Source organism: Manis javanica, chromosome 15 (assembly GCF_040802235.1).
Source record: "Manis javanica isolate MJ-LG chromosome 15, MJ_LKY, whole genome shotgun sequence".
Lineage (NCBI taxonomy): Eukaryota > Metazoa > Chordata > Mammalia > Pholidota > Manidae > Manis > Manis javanica.
In genome coordinates this window covers 84,369,386-84,390,430 of record NC_133170.1, presented here as the reverse complement: position 1 = coordinate 84,390,430, position 21,045 = coordinate 84,369,386, and the positions used below count along the sequence as shown (strand labels likewise).

The following is a 21,045-nucleotide window of genomic DNA, read 5'->3' as shown; positions in this document are numbered from 1 at the left end:
AGGTGCCTTCAGAGAAGCTTGAGAGGTTTTCAAGGGTGTCAGGGCATCTCACAAACCCCAAGGTCTCTCAGTGTCGATGAGTCCTCATCTGGGCCTGCTGTGGGGCGGGGAGTGGAATGAGTTAATGCACATGACGTGCTCAGCCTGGCGACACCTCAGAAATGTCCTCCTAACGTTGACCCGGAGGCTGCTGGGGGTTCCTCTCTCTGGGGACTGCTCTCTGTGAGCCCACACAGCCGCTCGCTCGGGCCACCTCCAGAGGGCCACCTCAGTCCCCCAGTGCCTTGACATCCTGGCTGCCGGTTGCTCTCTGGGTTCTAGTTTCAGGTCCCGGAAGGGCTACGGCCAGCCTGATCCCATGTGCAGTCCTGGCCTGATGGGCCGCTGCGAACGGGGTGAGTGTGGGGAGGCGGTGCCACAGTGCACACCTGATGGCGTGCGGTGCAGGGTACTGTTGTGTGGCTTTGCTGTCTCCCTTGGCCGGGAGGAGGGGCATCATTCATCATTCCCCTGCCCAGCACCACCTCCATTGCCCCCCCCCCCACCCCACCCGTCGAGTGCATTCTGTTGAGTTGTTTTCCCATTTCTAATTATTTGAGGCCAGGGCTGGACACAGAGTTGAGTGGGGGCGTGGCCTCTCCCTGCTCCGTGACCTTGGCTGAGCCTCCTGCACTCTGAGACAGGCCCGGGGAAAGACACACGGGAGTGACTCGCCTCTCATCCTTTCTGCTGCTTGTTCTCTTTTGGACCTGACGGGGACATTGGGTAGTAACTGCTGATGATGGGTGACAGACGCTGGTGCAGACTGGAGGGATGCTTGGAGCTGGGGCAATTATAAGGACACGGGGAGCCTGGGAAGGGGGATGTAGGTTTGTGTAGCCGCACTAGGAGGTCTTGGTGGGGCATTCCTGGCTGGGCCGGGGGGATGAGGGAGGAAACTGTCATCACTGCCCGAGAATCTGAGGGGGCACGGCCCGCACCCTCTGCCATCCCGAATGCTACCACTTCAGGGCATGGGGAGGAGGCCAGAGTGAGGCAACTCAGGTGTCCAGGTTCAGGATCCCAAGCCCTGCTTCTGTCCACCACACCACGTGGGACAAGTATGCCAAGGGCCAAAAATAACTGGGGCCACTCTGAAGTTCACTGGGCTTCAGTGGCGATTGTGTAAGTAAGGCCAGTAGCTCGTGAAGTCCACCCAGCTCGCAGTGACAGCCCATATGGAATCCTTCTGCCCTCTTGTACCCACACAAGTAGCAACAGGAAGAGGGGATGAGGGTGAAAACACGGGGCTTGACATCTTGTCACCTTGAGGACTTAGTTTGTACAATGGGCCACAAGCAGGAGAGTGCCCGGGCAGCCTGGCTACCTCACAACCTCTTGCTTGCCTGCTGCTGAGTGGGGGGCAGAGTCCTAAGGGCAAGCAAGCCGACTCACACAGCAGAGTGATGGGAGCGGGCCGCCAGTGCTGACTGAACAGGCCCACGCACCTCACCCAGCTGGTCAGGGAGGCCCCTGTGACTCGGGTGTCCTGCTGTGATTTTCTTCTCGCAGACTTAGAACTCGCCATATGGTTAGGCCCTGCCAGTGCGACGAGGCACAGTTGGTCGGCACTTCCTGTGTGCTGGGTACTGGGCAGCAGCCTTACATGGAGTTCTTACTTCTTTCTGACTCCAGCCCCAAGAGATGTGACCTCACAGGAACAGGCCAGATGCGAATGGACCCAGCAGCTAATTGGTTAATCAAGAGGAAAGGTTAAAACGCTAGGAACTGAAAAAATTGTTCATTCCATTTAAACAGTTCCTTTTAACCCAAAACACAAAGATTAGGCATTCATCAATGCCTGTGTGCCACCCGGACCCTTTCTTGGATATGAGCCCACTTTGTTTGCCTAAACCACACCTATAACATCACCTAATTTGCAGCTTTGGTTTCTTTAAAGTAGAGCTCAAAGACATTAATGAAGTAACTGCATGCAAAAACCTTCTAGAATCTTTCACAAACATCTCACTTTTTCTTTTTAGGAGACTCACTTTTGAGTCTTCCCAAAGCATTCAACTTTGTAAGGAAATGAGAAAAAAACCTTCTCTCATCTAATTGGCTTACCTAATATTTAATTAACTTACATAATTAAAACAAAAGAATACCAGACATACATAGGTTTGGATGCAAAGAACTGGTGGCTGGCAAGCTTGCAACTCAGCTGGGAGAAGAGGGTCGGGCTTCCAGGCTCCCGGCCTAGGGAAGCTGGCTGTGCTGGCACAACAGCTGCCATGTGCGCTGGTGGGTGGAGAGAGGTCAGCTCAGCCCGGTAGCTCAGCTGCCCGGGATGAGTTAAATGCTCGCCAGTTAGGAGCCTCTGCTGCCTCATCCCCATTGTACAGAAGATACAGCTGAGGCTCAGAAGAGAGAAAGGACAAAGACCTTGGCCTCGAGGGATTCTATAATGTGTTGTCTACCTCTGGTCTTTGTCTTCCCTTAGGAAGCCAGAGGGATGTGGTCTGCACCAGGCAGTGTGGGTTCAGACACTAGGTGGGGGTGGGCAACCGCCTCTTGGGCATCTCTGGGTCCTTGCCAGGCATGTCTTAGTTGTGTCTAAATCCAGCTTCTCTTTCCCAGAGAGGGCTTTTTAAAGCATGACATCATCCTTGCCTTGTCCTTCCTGATGAATGACCACCAGAAAACGTGCCGAGAGAACCTGCACCTCGTGTTCAAGCACCTGGCCCAGCTGCCTTCAGGTAGGCTCACAGGGGGCGCTCGGGCGGCCCCTCGGTCTCTGGTCCAGGCCTGGCATGTGCCATGCTGCCATCATGGCCTAGAGCACATCTTTAAAGCAGTTATGCCTTTATAACTTATGTATGGTACCGCATACATACCAAAAAGCACAAGTCATACATGAACATTTGACTAAATTGTACTAAACAAGCATGTCACGAACTACCATGATCAAGAAATATGTGGTGTCACCAGCATTCCAGAAACTTCCCACATGCCCCATCTCTATTACTACCCCTCGACTAAAGGTAAATACGACTTTCTATTTATAAGATAGTAGATTAGTTTATACCTCTTTTGGAACTATGTAAATGGAAACATACAGTCAGTAATATTTTGTTTCTGGTTTCTTTTGCTCAACATTTTGTCTCTGAGATCCATGTATGTTACATATTACTGATTTTTGCTGATTTACGTGTAGTGTGGCATTCACATTTATGAGCACACTGCAGTTTATTTATGTACTCGCCGATGGACATTGGACTTCTTACTGGTGGATGGCTGCTCAGAATAGAGTGGCTAGAAGCGTTCTTACAAATATGCCTTTTGGTGGACGTGTATATTCATTTCTCTTGAGACATACCTAGGAGGAGAATTGCTGGGCACGGGATACACTTATGTCCAGCTTTACGAGGTCCGAGAAATGGCTCTCTAAAATAGTTATGCCAATTTACACTCCCACCAGTAGTGTACAAGAGTTCAAGGGGTTCCACACCCTCACCCACACTTGATATTTCCTGTCTTTATATTGTAGCTTTTTTGCTGGGCAGGTGTGTGGTAGTTTAATTTGTATTTGCCTGGTTATTATAGCTCTATTAATGTCCTCTTTTGTGAAGCGCCATAGCGCATGTTTAAGGATTAAAGAGGACCCGCTCCAAAAGGCCCCCCGGCTCCCTGCCCTTTACAGCTGGCTGCTGCTGCTGATCAGACGCAGGATCCAGGGGGCCATGGCCAGAGGGCTGAGGCTGTGTCAGGCTGACACTGCTGTGGCACGTGGTGCAGTGAGCATTTTTAAAGGAGGGCCTCATTTCAAAAGGTGTGATGTCAGGCCTTAAAGGGGATGCCTAAGTTAAAAGTGGACAAAAAGACGTGGCCCAGGAGCCTCACAGGCCTGGGTTTCCTCTGCCTTCCCCTGGTTTCCTGTGTGTCCTGGACAGGTTATTTCCTCATCTCTAAAGTGAGACTGACAGTACCCACCACAGAAGCCTGAGGTGAGAAGGTGCTTGCCGAGTGTGTAGCACAGCGCCCTGCACAAAGCCCATGTACATGCCCAGATTTAGGTGTGAGCATGTCCTGAACTGAGGTCCCAAAGAGAAACGACTACAGGCCAAATGGGGTGGAGTCCTCAGGGGCCTGGGGTTGCTGCTTGGCAGGAGGCTTGCCTTCTTCCATCTGGGCCAGGCTGGGTGTTGGAGTGCATGTCAGGCCACACAGAACCTGCTGGAAGCTTTTAAAAAGACCATCCTATCCCTGGTCCTGTCCCAGGCCAACAGAATCTGTCTCTGCGGGTGGGCCCTGCTCACATTTTTCTTAATGGCACCTTGGCTGAGTCTCCGGTGTGGCCACTGGGGTACTGGAGTTTCTATTATGGACCAGTCCTTGGGGCTGAGCTAAACGAGCCCTGTGCTCGCCATACAGGGGCCGTGCTTGGCGTGTGCAGAGGACACGTGCTGCTCTCACCCAGGGCTCCTAAAATTACTGTGACCTATCGAGTGTTCAGAAAATTATAGAGATAATGATAATGAGCGTCAGGCACCGCACTCAGCTTTGCCAAATCTTAACCTACTGTATTTCATATTTGCTTGCGTTTCTTGTTTAAAAAAGGAAAATACAGTCCAAGCACCCTGTGAGCCTCCCCTGCCCAGCACCCTTCCTCCTGCCCTCCTTTAAGCTACAAGAATTTAGTGACCATATTTAGTGTCTTTATATTTTATCACAGATGTAATTACATAGATCTCGCCTTACATGTTTTACAATTCTATGTAAACAGATCTTGCTGTATGTATCCCTTTGCTACTTAAGAATAATGCCATCATTTTGAGATTCATCCCTGTCATGTCATGGGCTCCGTTCCTTTGTTTGAACTGCTGCCCATCCTTCTGGTGTGGTGATGCCCAGTTGACATTCCGTATGCATATCCCCGCCCTGCTGACAGGCACGGGAGTTATTTCCGGGGCCTCAGGTTTTCCGAGAGCCCCTCCAAGGCCTGCGCTGGAGGAGGACGTCACCAGGCCCGAGAGGGCGCGGCTTCAGCTTGGCTGGACATCCCCGCTGTGTCCCCGCACACCCTCCCCTGCCGGGAGACTGCCTGCACCTCCCCACCAGCAACTCCGTGCGGGTCTCTGCTGTGTGGCTTTGCGGCCTCCCGTGTCCGGGAGGAGGGGTATCTCTCCCCTGCCGGGCACCGCCTCCGTCACCGCCCCCGCCGGGTGCCTCCAGGGCCCGAGCCTGTTCTGTTGCGTTGTTTTTCCATTTCTTATTGATTTGTGGGGGTGTTTCACTTCTTCCGGATCCCAGCCCTTTGTTGGTTACACACATCGCCAAAACCATTTCCTGGTGGTCTGGGTGGCTCCTGACTGCTTGTTTCTGGTCTGGCAGGTTTTCATCTGTGTGCAGTCAGTTCCGTCAGTCTTTCCCTGTGTGTGCGTCGTCGTTGCTGTTTAAGAGCTCATGACGGTGTCCTGCCGTGTGTCCTTCTGAAAGTGTAGAGTCCTGCTCTTCACATTCAGCTCATGAAGGTCCCTGGGATGGATTTCTGTTTGACTGTTTTGAGCTCTTCTTGTCCAGCTCTTGCCAGCCCAACACCGTCTCGATGCCCAAAGCACCATGATCCTCTGCGTTCCGACGGACAGGCCCTGCCACCATCCTCTTCCTGCACGGCTTTTCTGGACTCCACGCGTGCTGGGCACGCCACGAGGAGCAGGGTCCTGTGGTTCCGACAAACCTCAGTGGGGCGCCAGTGCCGAGCCTTTATTACGGGATTTCTGGGTGCTGTGCGTTGTCTGTGCTATGCCCTGAAGGGAGGCCTGGGACACGCTGGTGGAGGGCATGTGGCTGCAGGGGCAGCAGGGAGATAGCTGGAGACAGGGAGACATACAGTGTGGTGGGCGTCCCAGAGGTCCATCTGGGGGTGGTCTAAGTTCTGTGACTCCTGGGTTGGCCAGCGTGGTTGAGTCCCAGGTGGTGTCCTCGATGGGCCTCCAGGTGGCGGTCCAGGTGGGCTGAGGGCATCTATTTCAGCGGCTGCAGTGTTAACAGTGTGGGACCCTGGGCAGTCATGTAGCCTGTCAGCCCGTCTCAACACCAAGCATGGGCAGCCGCAGGGAGCACGTGCAGCCTGGCCGGGATGGCCTGCACTCGGGGCTCAGCCGGCTCTCATGCTGATGGTCATTAATACAGGCTTTCTGTCCGTGGCCACACTGGAAGGCATCCTCTGCGCCTGCTGGAGCACCTGGCACGTGGCTGCCATTCAGCAAATATTGATTGTGTAGCAGGTTTTATACTGTATTTCCAAGGATCATTTGTCAGGTGTTTTCTTGAGGCAGTTCACTCGCTCCTTCATTCACTGGACAGATGTGTGTTGGTCCCAGAAGAACCAGCAGAGGGTGCCACAGGACCGACAGCCCAGTGCGCGGCTCTGCCAACCCCACGTGGAAACATCTTGGGAGCAGGTGCTCTGAAGGAGAGAGCACCAATGCTGAAATGGGGGGTTCTTCTGTAACTGGATTTTGGGATGCAGATGAACAGCCCCAGGAACCCCAAAATTCTACCAGCCCCATGGCCCCGGCCCTCACCCGCCATGCCTCTGGTGGTAGCCTGGGCCCAATCGAGCCCTGTGAGCCTGGCCTGGCCCTCTCCCCATGTCACCCCACCCCGGTGCCAGGCTCCGACCTGCGGGCCCAGCTTCACTGGCGGTGCCGCACAGACCACTCTGTCCCCTTCCTGCCAGTGTGCGGCCTGATTTGGGTGGGGCTGTGCGGTTGGAGGCAGGCACCGGCCCAGGATGGGGAGGGCGGCAGTGCAGGTACACTCAGGACCATCCCGTGGAGCAGGGCTGGGCTGGGGGTGGGGGACAGGCTGTGGCAGGGGAGACCAGCAGAAGCCTTGGCACAGTGCGCTTCGCCAGTCAGGGGAAGAGGGGTGGGGCTGGCAGCCCCTGAGGGGTGGGCCTTTCTTTTCTCACCTGCCTTCAGGGTGCGGTATGTCAGGGCCTGAGTCTTTGGTGGGCAGTGGGCCCCTTTGGGACTTAGAAAAGGACGATGCCCATGAATGGTGACACTGCCCACTTGGTTGTCAGCCTGGTGTGCTGGCTCTATGCCCCTTCTCCTCTCCCCTCCCTATCTGCTTGCCCTCTTCCACAGGGAGAGCCGTGTTCTCTGTGTCCTCATGGCCACCCTTGGGCTCTCTCAGGACAGGCGACCTTTCCCAGCCTTCTGCATGAGGTGTTCATATGATTGCCAGGCTGTTTGGGATAGTCCATTCCACGTGGAATTGCCAAGGGGGTCAACTCCACCTGCGGCACATGCTGGGCAGAACCAGCTGGGGCCTGGCCTAGGGCCTGCCCCCACGCCGAAGCCCTTAGGCCAGTCCATCTCGGTGAGGTGAGTCACCCAGTTGGCCCCACACTCCATGCCTGTTTGTCCTAGATGGCCAAGGCCCCCAGGGGGTTCCCAGGAGGGTGGAGACAGAGCACAGCCCTGGGGACCCAGGCCTGGTCAGGTCATCACTCGTATCTGTGACACCAGGGTGTCATCCCCTCTCAGGGTCTCTGCTTTCTCTTCTGCAAAATAGAATCAATCATCTCAGCTCCTCAGTTGGAAAGGATGCTCAGCTCAGGGCCTGGCATGTGGGGAGCAGTCTCTGAAGGGAGCTGGGGTTATTGGGACACTGTCATTGTAGACCACACAGGCTACAGGGGAGGACGTGCCCGGCAGTGCACCCTGGGGAAGGGAGTCTATGCCCATGCCTGGCCTAGGGTTAGTGTTCTCCAGGGGCAGGGCTAGACTAGCTTTTACTGCCCAGGGAAGCACTTCTCCCCTCCCCGCTGTTTGCAGCTCATTTCCTTCTGGGTAATGCCCCAGCTTCTCCTGGGTCTTCATCTCTGCACACATTGGCACCACTGGGGCATAATAGAGGAAGGAGGTGGGTCAGACGATGCCAATACCCCTTTCCAGCTCGCCCTGGTGTGGGTGTGCTATGTGCAGGTGTGCAGGAGGGGTGACTTCCGGTGCCCAGAGGCTGGGCCCTGAGGGACTGATGGATCCCGGACCATGAGGGTGGGGAAGGGCATGTCAGCCGAGGGGTCAGCGAAGCACAGTATGGATGCGGCTGGCCGGTGAGGGGCAGAGCCAGAGCAGACAGGCTGAAGCAGAGGGCCGGCCGGGCTCTGGGAGCCAGGAGGAGCCCTGGCCCAGGGCAGCCGCCTCGCATCCTTGGGCACATCAGGAGAGAGGGCAGAATCCTCCTCTTTCCCCTGCAGCTGTGTATTTTTAGGCTAATGATGCACAAGGTGAAATTACTGCTCTTTTCACAGTTGGCATTAAAAGCGCAAAATAAGTTTCAAAGATTTTTAAGTCACACTTTATTTCTTCTTATAAAAAGCCCCCTTGGGGTTCTGCCATTCAGTGACATGGGAAGGTATGAAGGGAATCCCCACATGGGCTCAGGAGTCGGGTGGGGAGAGCGAACCAGGTCAGGACGTGTGTCTGAGTGCCGTGTGTATGTGCGTCTCTGCCTGCTGCTCCTGGCTCAGGGCTTCATGTAGGTCCTGGATTCAAGAAGGTACAGGGTGGCTCCCCCTGGGTTCCTGCCTGTCCAGGTACAGAGCAGTCAGGGACAGTCAGGTAAAGACTCAGGCCTCTGAAGAAGAAGGATGGTTAGAATGGCTCCAGCGTTCCCTGACCTTGACCTTGGGCACCTTTCCTCATCTGTAAAATGGGTCATAGCTGACAACCTGCCATGGTGCAAAGTGTCCAATAAAATAATTTGTAGGGAGGCTGGTGCATGGTGAACAAACTACCTTGACTTCTAATTAGTGTTTTCCACCATGTGGACATGCCTCTAGTCACACAAGCCAGAGTCAGCAAATGGTGGGCCATTGGGGGGCCCTCCTTCCCATCTCCCGCAGGGCCTGCCCTACACTGCTGGGGCTTGTTGGCACCCTCCAGGCTCTCGGGCACTTGTCCTGTTCCATGGGGATGACTCTGACCCTCGGAGAAGTGCCTTTAGGGTGTGAGGGGCCCAGGTGACAGTTCAGGCTGGTTCAGTGCTGGGCAGGAGTTCTGGGGACTGCAGAAGGGGCAAGGGCCATCAGCACCCCCAGACCATAGCCCCTTGGAACGCATGGGCCTGCAGGACTCCCCTCTTCTGCAGCCTCTTTCCTCTTTTGGAGTTATTCTTGATGTTCCTTTCAAGTTGATCCTAAAGTATGTGGAGTGGAAGAGGAGAGGAACCTCAGCATGGAGGGTGTCCCTGGCCGCCCTCCCGGTGTCAGCCACGCACGCACACAGCACTCCAGGACGAGGCTTGACTCATTCAGGGTATTTTATTTTCTTAAAGTAGACAATCTCTGACTTTCATACAACCACCAGCTCCTCTTTCCCTCTGTACATCTCTTAAAGTCCTTGGCTGTGATTCCACACGCTGACTTTGGACCCAGTACTGAACAAAGGCTGCGAGAAGGGGACCAGGCAAGGGCTCTGGCGGCGCCTTCCCTCTCGGCGGCAGCGCTTCCTATTTACACGCGGCCCTCGGCCAGTCCTTTTGTGGTGGCAGGTGCCACAGGGCCTGGGCGCCGGGCCCCAGCGGGGCCTCCCTCAGGCTGCAATGCTGGCGGAGCCTTCACAGGAGTTGTAGCCGCACTCAGGCATCTCGGGCGCAGGGCGTGCGGGGGCCGGGCTCTCGCCTCCCTTTCCTCTACTTGTGAAGCCACAGATAATGTACTCTTTAAATACCAAGACATTAGCTATTGTTCATTCGCTCCTAGGTGAAGAACCTTCTTTAAATACATCACATTTATTTTCTGAAATAAAAACGAAGCAGAAACCGCACCATAACAAGGACGCTGCACAGGTTTATGTACAACACGGCCCCTAGAGGCTGCTGCGGGGCAGCCATTGGCCCCAGCGTCTCGGGAGCAGAAGGACAAACTCGTCCGGACAACTTTTACACTCAGCAAGCCAGACACGAAAAGGACCACCTGAAAAAAAATATGTTTTGAAAATCTGCATTTTAAAAAAGAAGATTCAACTGCATTTGAAATTTTCTGTTATTTTTCCGCAAAACACCACAAGATCTGGCCAAAAAAAAGGATGTCAGAGAAGAAAAACCAGGTTTTGATTTATAAAACATCAGACTAGTAGAAGAAAAGCTGGAACCCAGCTGGCCTAGTTTGAAACAAAATGTGCCACTCGTGTTATTGTGATTTTTGCTGCATATTTTGAAGCTGTTTAAAAAGAGCTGTGAGTGGCTAGAGGTCTGGTTAGTGCTGCCATCTGGCCTTGAACCCTGGTTCTGGAATGAACACGGTACTAGGCCAGCGGTGCGCATGGCCAGCAGGGAAGGCGCATGGACCTCGCTCGGGTCCTCCCTCCTGGTCAGCGGCAAGGTCCCCAGTCTGGAGCTCGGGCAGAGCTGGCCTCCTCCAGGCGGCCCAGCTGCCTCTCCCTGTAGTCCCACACGGACCCCTATGCAAAGTGGGGCCCACTCAGGAAGGCAAAGTGAAGGGGCAGGAAGGGCTTGTAGTGAACTTGGTGAATAGCTCCTCACATTTCAAGAGACCTTAGCTTTGGGGACTCTGCCATCTCCAGACTGTGTGTAAGTGTGTGTGTATGTGTGTGTGTGTGTGCGTGTGTCTACCTACCTAGCAATCTATCCATATATATTTATGTGTATGGAAACGTGGGTGCCAAAGAGGCAGAGGGGTAAGGGGACACTCTTCAGGCCCCACGTTTTCTGCCCCTGGGCCGGGTCTCCCTAGCACAAGTGGGGGTGTGACACCCCGGGGGTTTCGCCACAGGCAAACTGGCTGGCCTGGCCTCTCAGCAAAGGCCTATGTACTTGAGATTGTTCTGTATGATGACGTCTGTTACCGCGTCAAACACAAACTGGATGTTACTGGTGTCGGTGGCACAGGTGAAGTGGGAGTAGATCTCCTTGGTCTCCTTGTTGCGGTTCAAGTCCTCAAACTGCCGCTGGATGTAGACGGCGGCCTCCTCGTAGGTGTTCTGGCCCTTGTACTCAGGGAAGCAGACGGTGAGGGGGATGCGCCGGATCTTCTCTGCCAGCAGGTCCTTCTTGTTCAGGAAGAGGATAAGCGAGGTGTTGATGAACCAGTTGTTGTTGCAGATGGAGTCAAAAAGGCGCAGGCTCTCCGCCATTCGACTCTGCGAAGAAAACGCTGGCGTTAATCGGGGCAGCAAGGAAAGGCCCTGGACCCACAGCCCCGCTGGGGGAAGCCCCCCTTGGCAGGGTCCCAGCCCAGCGCCAGCCCTGAAAGAAGGCCCTCCTGCTGGGATGTCCCCCCTCCGCCCAGTCAGAGCTGCCTTCACCTGGGGCCTCTGCACTCTGGGGCCTCTGGAGTGGCCAGCACTGCCCCCTGGGAGCCTGGCAAGTGTCTGTAAGAGGCCCTCCTGCCCCACTGGCCCCTCCTCTGGGCACCAGAGGTCAGTGATGTTGCTTTGGGGCTGTGGCATGGCCTCTCTTGGCCCCAGGGACTCGGGTGGCTCTAGGCTCACAGCCTGAGGTCCTTGTCCCGTCTGCCCTGTGCCCACACGGGCAAGCTCCCATCTCCCCCAGGAGATGCTCTCATCCCGTCATCTCCCTCGGCGTGAGTGTGGCGCCTTCTGCCCAGCAGTCAGCTCCAGCCCAGGAGCCTCAGTCCTGCCACAGGGCGCCGTCAGTCCCCAGCTGCGCCGCGAGGGGCGGGCCTGCATTTCCAAAGCCAAAGCCCCAGTTCAGAGCCAGGGCAGGCTCAGGCCCCTCTGCCTGGGGGCTGTCAGACTCATGTGAGGACAGCAGCCTGGGGGTGCAGGGACCACAGAGCAGGCTCCCGGCCCTTTTCTACCTCTGAGGACTGTAGTGACTGTGGGCTTTTAAGGAACAAAATGTGTTTGTCTGACTGCCAAAGCCACCATTTCCACACAGAACCGACAATTCTTACTAAAGGAACCGCTGGGGAAAGCTGCCCCTTAAGATAAAGGTAACAAACCAAGTTGTCCAAACAAAGTCAGGAGCCAGTTTAGATTCGAGGCATCCAATTACGTCACCAACAGTGTGACAGTGACAACGGGGTGGGCATGGCACCGGCCTGTTTGATCTCCACACCTTCCTATTCCCATTTTATAGATGAAGAAACTGAGGCTTAGAGAGACAGGAAATGCACACTGCTAGGAGCTCCAGGCTCACAGCTCCCCCAGTGGGGATGGGCAGCACTGCTGAGGAGGCTGCGCCAGAGCAGGGATGCCCGGGGGGGATGTACACTGAAGCCCCACGCTCTCTGGGACCCTACGCGATCTACCAGCTATCAGTGCTGAGAAGGCCCCAGGGTGGGCTGGGGGTGGATGCCCAGAGGCGCTTGCCATTAACCCCTGACCTCAGCGAGGCTGCCTTGAGGTGCTGCGCTCCACCTGGAGGATCATGTTTTCCAAAACCAATCTTCTCGTGCCTTCCTCAGAATGAACTCAGGAGCAACAGCTCTGAAAGATGAGTGGTCTCAAGTTTGAGGGTGGGGGATGATTTTTTGCAAAGAAAGATGCGGCATCCCTGTCCCCAGCAGTGACTGGAGGACCTGCCCGATGTTCCCAAAAGCCAGCTAAGTGGTGGTCTAGGAATGCCGTGCTCTTCTGGGGAGTAATTAGCTCTAATGGATTCCTGGAAGTCACACTGTAAAAACTAACGGAGCTGTCATTTCTCATAGGAATTATGTCATAATCAGGGGCTGTGCTTCTGACCCCAAATTTCCCATCAGATAAATAACAGATGCAGCTATTAGTACGTATGCCTTAATTTAATGAGAACATGCTTGCTGAGCATGCCCTGAGGGCCAGGGCCAGGTCTCAGCTCTCATGCCCAGCGATGGAGCCCCAGAGGCGGGAGCCTAGGGCTGGCAGGTGGATAGGCTGCCCACTGCAGGTGGGACTCAGCAGGCCAGTGCCCAGGGCTGGCACCTGGGGTTCCGAGGCAGGTGGGCAAAGATGGAGCAGACCCCAGGCTATACGGTCAGGGCTCGTCTCCCTGAGCCCTGCCAGGGCTGCCCTTGCACCCAGCCCCAGCCTCGCAGCTCCAGGCAGGCGGGCCTCTCCGACATGCTGAGGGCCCCCACGTGCTGGCTAGAGGTCACGCCGAGGGCTCTGCCGGCTGGTCCTCTGTGGGGCATGCACACTTGGGAAAAGCTGAGTGGAGCAGAGCCCGGTGGCAGCGCCATCCCAGGGCCCCTGGAAAGGCATGAGGCTCTCTGCTGAGGAGAGGAGCCAAGCCCAGGAGGCGGTAGGGGGCAGGGGGGAGCTGGAGCCCCTGGGTCCTGTGACTTGGTGCCCACGCCGCTGCCGTCACTGCTAGGGGTGTGCTCCTACGGCCCAAGCGCTGGAGGGGCAGAGCAGCGCCCTGATGCCTCATAGCACGATCGCCGACAAAGGAGCCTGCTATTCTGGGCTGTAATGCTGGGAACCCTGTGGAGCATGCCCGAGTGTGAGTATGGGAGGAATGGGTGCCCAGGTGCCTCCCCACCCAGCCACCCCCCAGCCAGTGGCACAGGCCTCCCTTCTTCCCCACCACTCCACGTTCTCTCTGCTCACCCTCCATTGCCTCCTCAAGGCCCCTTCTTCCTGGAAGCCCCCTGACTTCTGCCACCCCATACCACCTTCCTGTGGCATGTCCGGCTGTTGCCCCCTGGCACTGGGACAAAGTCCCAGCCCCTCAGTCTGGCCCTTTGGGGCCTCTCCTGCCACCACCCCCAGCCCTGGTGGGTGTATTCAACTTGGGTGCCAGCTGTGGCCTCGATCTTCTCCCTGACCCCTCTTTGGCCTGAGTGGGGTTCTACCGTGCCACCTGGTTCTCCTGCCTGCTTGTCAGGGGTCAGAGCTGCTGCTGAGGGCTCTGAAGGTACTAAGACTGGGTTGGGCCTTTGCCGTAAATGAGGCCAGGGGCAGCTTTAGAATTGTTACTGGCACGCCACCCCCTTGTCCTATGCAACTCCCCTCGGCCCCACACAAGCACCCTGGAACCAGAGGCACCTCCTCTGCAACCCCACGGGCATGCTGTGGCGGGGAGGGCTGACCGTTTCACACTCTGGAAGACGGAGGCCTGGGTGGGCTGGCCCCCAGGGCTCAGGGAGAGCTGTTTCCACCACACGTTCTCCTCCAAGAAGCCCTCCCGGCCTTGACCTCTCCAGCTGCCAGTGGAGCAGTGGCCACAGATGCTGCTCCCAGGAGGAAGCACACCCACTGGTAGTTGCCTTCAACGACGGCCCAGCTCTCTCCAGGGCCTGCTTACCGGCAAGGCAGCACTTTCAAGGAGTCTGGGGACCGTCTGCACATTCATTATATAAATAACCTGGAGCAGACGATTCCCGTCAGAAGCCTGTGTGGTGGTGGGAAACTTACTGCTCGCGGTGAGAAACCAGTGATTTGTAGCAGAGCATGTCAGACAGTGGGAGGCAGCTAGGTGGATGGATACAGTCCCTGGGGTGGTAAGAAAGTGATTTCTGGGCCATATGCAGGGAGAAATATATTCAGTGCCACTGCATGGACTTCCCCCAGGCGAGCCTGTGGGGGCTGCCTGCCTGGATCATGTGGGCGTCACCAGGTTAGACCTGAGGATCCATTCCTAAGGGGCTTCTAGCTGGCTGGCCCGTGAGTCTGGAGTCTTCCCTCAGTGCTGAACTCTGCAGTGGAGGCCTTCACTCGGCACATGGCTGCCATGTGACAGCACCCGCGGTGGCGTGGACTGGACTGGCTCCTGGAGTGATGACCCTGTGAGGCCAGCGGCCAGGGTGAGCTAAGATGTGAAGCGCAGCCTGCATCTGCTTAGTGAGGTGCTGCAGCCCAGTGGTCTCATCTCCATGTTCTCCTGGTGTCACAGAAGAGCTGCTCTCCCTAGTTAAAGGCATGGGGTCTGGGGCCAAAGGCCTGGGATTCATTGTCACCACCAGTGTTTGCCACGCCTTACACAAGTCATTTCACCTCTATGGGCCTCAGGTTCCTCATCTGTAAAATGGAGACATCTCTAGCCCTCAGTGCCAGGCCTGCTGTGAGGAACGGAGGTCTGCTGTGGGAAGAGCGGGCGGGCCGCCGCCTGAGGGGGCTCTCCCAGGCCGCTCACCGCCCCTCGCCGTGGCATATGGTATCTGTGTGTCCTCTGGCCTCAATGACAACCCACCTCTTGCCACCCCAGCACAAAGCTGCTCTGGGATGCCACTGTCCTACTACAGAACAGCCCCATGGGATGGAGAGGGAAGGGGGCATGACTCTGAACCCAGGCCCCACCAATGACACCTCTGTGCCGGCCACAGACCCGTCGGCCTGCTTCCTCCAGAAGCTCCTATGACTGCTCAGCCTGGCTATCCGATGGCGGCCTGGCCCTTGGGACACACGCTCAGCCCCTTCCACCCGGCCTCCCTGTGGCAGGTTCGCCTAGCTGTGGGGCACAGGCCAGCGCCTCCGGTCACCACTGCTTCCCTGATTCAATAGGTCAGGCCCGTGAGCTGTGAAGGACAGCCGCTTGCATGCCTGCTGTGGGGGACAGGGCTGCTTCCCAGAGACCTAGCACTGGACCCGGCCAGCGGACACCCAAGTCCAGTCCTTGTACTTCACACACAAGGACCAAGGGGCCCCCGCCAGGCAAAGGTGGCTGCCCAGATGCTTCCTGCATGGCCTCTTCTAGCACATCTGCTTCCCTCTGCTTCAGGAGCCCACTGGATCGCACGAAGAACAGGGCACAGCAGATTCCCTCCAGGCCATGGTCCTGGGTCTCAGAGTGAATTCTGACTGCCTGCATGGTTAGGGGGAGTTCCTAGAGGGGGGCAGGGAACAGAGGAAGAGAGCTGTTCAGCGACTGAGGCTGCCGGCATGCCATGGGGCGCTCCGGCCTGTGCCTCCTGGGGGCTCATTCCAGGCTCCAGCCGCCCTCTTTCTGGACCATCCCTTCTGCCTCCCGAAACCTGTGAGCCAGCTCGAGTCTCATTCAGCTTGCCCCCCAGTCTGTGATGGGGAGTGTGGGGTCCTATGTTCGCAACACAGCAGGCCTCTGAGGCAGACGTGGGGTGGGGCCTACCCTGGAGGGGAATCGTCCGTGTCTGTTCACCTTGGCCCGACAACCCCAGCCTCCAGTAATGTACACACGGCTGCCGCCCCGCTCCTAGCTCATAAGGACACTGAGGCAGCTGGCTGTGTGAACAGGCAGGCCAGGGAAATGGGGGCCTGATGCCCCACACTCCGGGTTCTAGCCTTGGCCCATGGCACCCCTCCCGACACGCCCAGTGCCGGGGCCAAGGACAGGCCATGGAAGGCGTGGTAGAGGCAGGCTCTGAACCCCTCTCTCCGTCCCCCGTTGCTGTACTGCACTCCTGGGGCCCAATCTGGACCCTTCAGAGGGGCCTGCCAGCCCTTCACATTCGGGGATTCTCATCTCTCTCCCCCACCCCTGCTCCGTGTGACTCCCGTGTCCCTCTGGGCAAGATGCTCTTTTCTCGGCACATTGGCCCCTCAGCAGTGAGGGTGGCGACTCCAGCCTCCCAACGCTGTGTGGCTTTCAGTGGAGAAAACGCACACGCAGACGCGCTCACTGTTCTCGTTGGCTGTGGGGCCTGCCCTCTACTGACCTCTGGGGCCTCAGGCCCCAGTGTGGCTGCAGGGGATGGAGCTGTAGGCCCACTGGGGGTACCTGCCAGGTACACCCAGTCTGACACAGGCCCGCAGCCCACCTTGCAGACTTATTATCGCACAGGGGCCCCCAACTCCATCCCAGGAAGGGGCAGGCTCCCTGGCCTCCCACCTCCCCATGGACCCGCTGCTGCTTGTGCCCTTCAGGGCCCCAGAAGTCTCCAGGACGGGCCACACTCCGGGTTGCCTCGGTTTCCATACCAGCTCCCAGCTGCCACCCTGTTCCCAGTGCCCTCTTGGATCTCACGTGGATGCACACCCCAGAGGTGGTGGGGCTGGCACCGCCTTACTCGCCAATCCACACCGGTTTGGGGCAGCCACATGGAAACGCCAACATGCTGAATGAGCCACCACCCCGCTCCTCTGCACACGGGGCAGCCCGGTGGGGCCCATCCCAAGGGGTGGGCAGTTCTCCCTGGGTGGGGATCACTCTGAGGAGGAAGCAGAGCCCGTGACATGGGGTGTGGTGGGCAAGGCTCTGCACTGGCCCATCCTGGCCCAACCACTCACTCTGCCAGGTCCCCACCCCAAGGGCCCACTCAGGGTCCACTGGGATCCCCGGCCTTAGACCCCACATGAAGTGCAGGTGATGCCAAGGTCTCCGCTCTTCTCAGAGGCAGGCTGAACCCAGGGCCCAGGTGACCTGGAGACCCCAGCCCCCAGTGCCCCAGACGCCCCTCCTCGGCTGGGCCCGTGTCCCTTGCCCTTGCCTTGTTTCCCTGGCGGACCTCCCCAGGTGCCCCTCTGAGACGCCGTTCTAGGCCTAAGGGAGGCAGGCGAGTGGACAGCCCTGCTCTCAACGAGCCTGTCCTGAGCGGGATGAAGGGCAGAAGGTGGCGCTGAGGCCGTGCGGTGGCTGACGAGGAGCAGAACCCCTGCTCTGCCAGCCGCCAGCTCTTAGCAGTTTGGAGCCTTGGGGGCATTCCTTCTTGCAAGTTGGCTGAGGGTGAAGTGTGACATACAGGGACAGCTCAGTCGCCGTGCCCAGGCTGAGTGCTGGCAGCCATCAGGGCATGACTCTGAGTAGAGGGACAGGGCCCTGCGCGGGAGAGGGAAGGGGGACGTGGGCCTTGAGGTCAAGACCAGCGGAGGCCCAGAGCTGCGGGGAACCAGCTGGGGGATGGTGCGCAGGACACAGCAGGGGGCGCTGGCTCCGCTGCTTGGGGCCCCAGGAGGCTCTGTTCTGCCCTTGGGACCCAGTTTACTCATTTCCATGACAAATTCTCAGTTCTGTTATAGTCTGGAAAGCCCAAATCTGCCCCCTGTAGAAAAGCTGGGAGTATTTGTTCACGGAAGCCGTGAATTCGGCTCTTCCCATTGCAGTGGGGCTGGGAGGCTGAGCCAGGACGTGATGAGCTCCAGTTACCACAGGGGGCCAGCCCCAAGGCCGCCTGTCCCACAGCAGAGTGCCAGGCTCCGAGGGCCCTGAGGGTGGGACTTGGGCAGTGCCCTGGCTGGAGGGCCCTAGGAGGGGACTTCACACAGGGCTAGATGTCAAGCCGGCACCCTTCACAAAGTAACAGCCAAACCTCATGGCCCCTCAGGGCTCCCTCCATGGCAGAAGGCTCAGGATGCCTAGGTGTGGGCTGCCTGTGTGGGCTCAAGGGGCGCAGGGTACTGCCAGCCTAGTGAGTGGCACGTCCCTGTGGGAAGTCTGATGCCCATTCTCAGTGCACACTGACTGCTCTTCTCCCCTGCCAGCAAAGGCAGGTAAGGCCTGGAGCCCTGTGCTCTAGGCCTGGTGGGTGGCAGGAGACTACTGAGCCCTTCCTGGCCCACCCTGAGCTCTGCTGAGGGGGAGTTGTCTGGGCTTGGGCATCCCCAGATTTCTCCTGCAGGGAGAGGGTGGGAGGCCCCATCCCCACACCCATGCCCCGAGGTCCTGGACGGTGCACAGGGGGCTCGTGTTAGCTTCCTCTGCAGCTGTGCAGCCGTGTGAAGACAGGGTGTACCTCCACAGTAAAACCACTCCAGGGATGGCATTGGCCACTCAGGGAAGAGCTGATCATTTGTCTCCAAGGAAGTGGGGGCAGGTCCTTGGTGGGATAGAGGGGTGTTCCTCTTCATGCCAAGCTGCAGGGAAGTCTAGGGTGGCCTCGGGATGCCCGGGTGGCTCTGCTGTGTGGTTGCAGGAGGCAGGCAGGGGCTGCACTTGGGGCACCCTGGCCCTGGGAAGAGGCCAGGCTGGGCACAGACTGCAGGCTGCCCGGTGACTGGAAGACTTGTGCTTCCCTAGCCAGTCCGGTAAAGGTCCTTAGTCTGCCGGAGTTCATTTCCCTTCTGGACGCTAGCTTGTCCCGGGGGAGCTCGGGGTGTAAGGCCGTGGCCTGCGTGTACCTTCAGGCTTAAGAGCGCAGGGAAGGCTCTCCTGGAACGGAGTGAAGGGGGCACGCAGCAGAGCAAGGGCTGCGGACTGGGATGGAGGCTCCTCCTGCCGTGCCCCGGGGGAGTGAGGGGCTATCCCTAAGAGAGTCCGGACAGGCCGGACTGGGACAGAGGGGGGCAGCACGAGAGGGGGTCCGGGTAGGGTCTGGGCTAAGAAGGAAGCTGGGTCCAGCAGGGCCTCATCTGGGCCCAAGATACTGTTCAGCCAGCGTTAGGGAGCTTTGTTCTCCCCCCAGGACAGTCACGGCCGCAGGGGGCGCTGTGGCCCGGCAGCTGGCCGACAGAGGCCTTCGTGGACCCTGGCCATTCACCGGCTCTGAGGAGCTTCCTCCCATAGCCCCCTCTCCATCTCTGGGCCCCACCACACCCCACAGGGATGCCTGAGACTTTCTTGGGCTTCTTTCTCCTGCTGGACAGAGCACGTGCTCGCCTCCTTTGCCTGGCCGAGGCCCAGAGATTTGTGGCCGCACCCTGACTGGCAGATGGACAGCCATGCAGGGCAGCCTCTCTCTGGCTCTGCCGCTCTGCTTCTGAGCCTGAGGGAATAGCCAGCGTACACACACCCCTGTCCTCAAGGGATTTATGGTGTGTATGGGGGGCCATGGCAGGAGACAGGGATGGGCAGACTGACAAGAGCCATACAGCATGGCAGCCCCTTCTCGGCAGGGACCCAGCACAGGAGCAGGGGCAGCAGGCCTGAGGCAGCTCTGCTCACACTTGCAGGGCTGCGCTGAGGTGCTCGGACCTCCCCAGGCAGTCCAGCGTGTGGCTATCACCTGCCAGAATCCAAGTTTGTCCACCCCCAGCCCGCGCCACGCAGTTGGCATTCTGACTGGAAGTGTCACCTGGAGGGCAGGGCCGTGCGCTCTGCTCACCTAGGCCTGGATGGGATCGCCATAACCCCGTGTGGACAAGAGGGCAGAAGTGGCCAAGGTCCAGCTGCCCAGAGGGGTCGGTGGGTGAGGAGGCCTCCAAGCCGCCCTCTGTGCTTGCTGGGCTCAGGAGTATGGCAGCCCTTGGAGCCTTCCCAGTGCTGAGCTGCTGAGACTGACTGCAGCTGCCACCCAGGGCGCCTGCTCCCCTCCTTCTGCTGAGCTTAGTACTCAGACGCTCAGCAGATGCACCGATGTTTCCATGACAACTCGGGAGGAAGCCGCCACCCTCAGAGCCTCACACAGCAGCACAGACCGAGGGCAGGAGAACACGGCCAATGCTCGGGTTGGCCCCTCCACAGGGGCACGTGGGCCCGAACCCGGCTGGCCAGCCAGACGAGTGTTAGAGTCGTGCATTACTGTCTACTTGTTAGGAGGGGAGGGCCTCTGGGAGCTGAGGGGACCCCACTCTCTGAGGGACAGGGAAGAGGAAAGGTCCCTCCGGTACCCACCCCTGGCTGGAGCACCCTGGGTGGGTGGGCCTCCCAGTAGGAGGGGAGGTGGGATGCTGTCGTTGGTACTTAAGCACGGGATGGGATCTTGCCCTGGTCACCCTGTGGCCATGTGGGCCTGACAGCTGCCCCCCCGCTGGCTTTGGTGCATCACTTTTGTTTCTGTGTGGAGGCCACCATGACACCCAGATGTCCCCCTTTGTTCATCTCAGAGAACTGGCTGTAAGGGGCTCCTCCCAATATTCCCATCTTATAGATGTGCAAACTGGGGCTCAGAGGGCTTACCTGGCATGCCTTGAGCCTCTCTCCCAGCCCACCGCCCCCAGCCCATGGAGGGGCCCAGGCAGCCACCCTCTGGGCCTGGGGTCACCAGCTGACTGCTACTGGCCTCAGGAAACGGGGAGGTGTTTGGGGACAGAGCTGGATGGCCAGGGTCACTTCCAGACCAACCTGGTTAGCACTCCCTACTTCCTCCTCCTGCAAACCTAGCGCTGCCTTGCTGGACTGGAGAATTGGATTGATGAGGCTAATGAATCAATGGGCCTGAATGCCCGGGAGCCGGGGCATGCTGCTGCCTGGCCTCTCTCCCAGGGCACTCAGGGCCTCTGGGGAAGTGGCATTCTCTCT

At 58.0% G+C, this 21,045-nt stretch overlaps 2 protein-coding genes across 2 annotated transcripts in view; one reads left to right on the top strand and one right to left on the bottom strand.

The window, feature by feature from the left end:
• RSPH14 (radial spoke head 14 homolog) overlaps window positions 1-21,045 on the top strand; it is a 70,138-nt gene that overhangs the window by 3,738 nt on the left and 45,355 nt on the right. Inside the window, exon 4 of the mRNA XM_073222677.1 lies at window positions 2,617-2,735. Coding sequence (XP_073078778.1) covers window positions 2,617-2,735 — 119 coding nt within the window. The remainder of the gene's footprint in view (window positions 1-2,616; window positions 2,736-21,045) is intronic.
• GNAZ (G protein subunit alpha z) overlaps window positions 8,367-21,045 on the bottom strand; it is a 48,120-nt gene continuing 35,441 nt past the window's right edge. Inside the window, exon 3 of the mRNA XM_017651964.3 lies at window positions 8,367-11,156. Coding sequence (XP_017507453.1) covers window positions 10,812-11,156 — 345 coding nt within the window. The 3' untranslated portion in view covers window positions 8,367-10,811. The remainder of the gene's footprint in view (window positions 11,157-21,045) is intronic.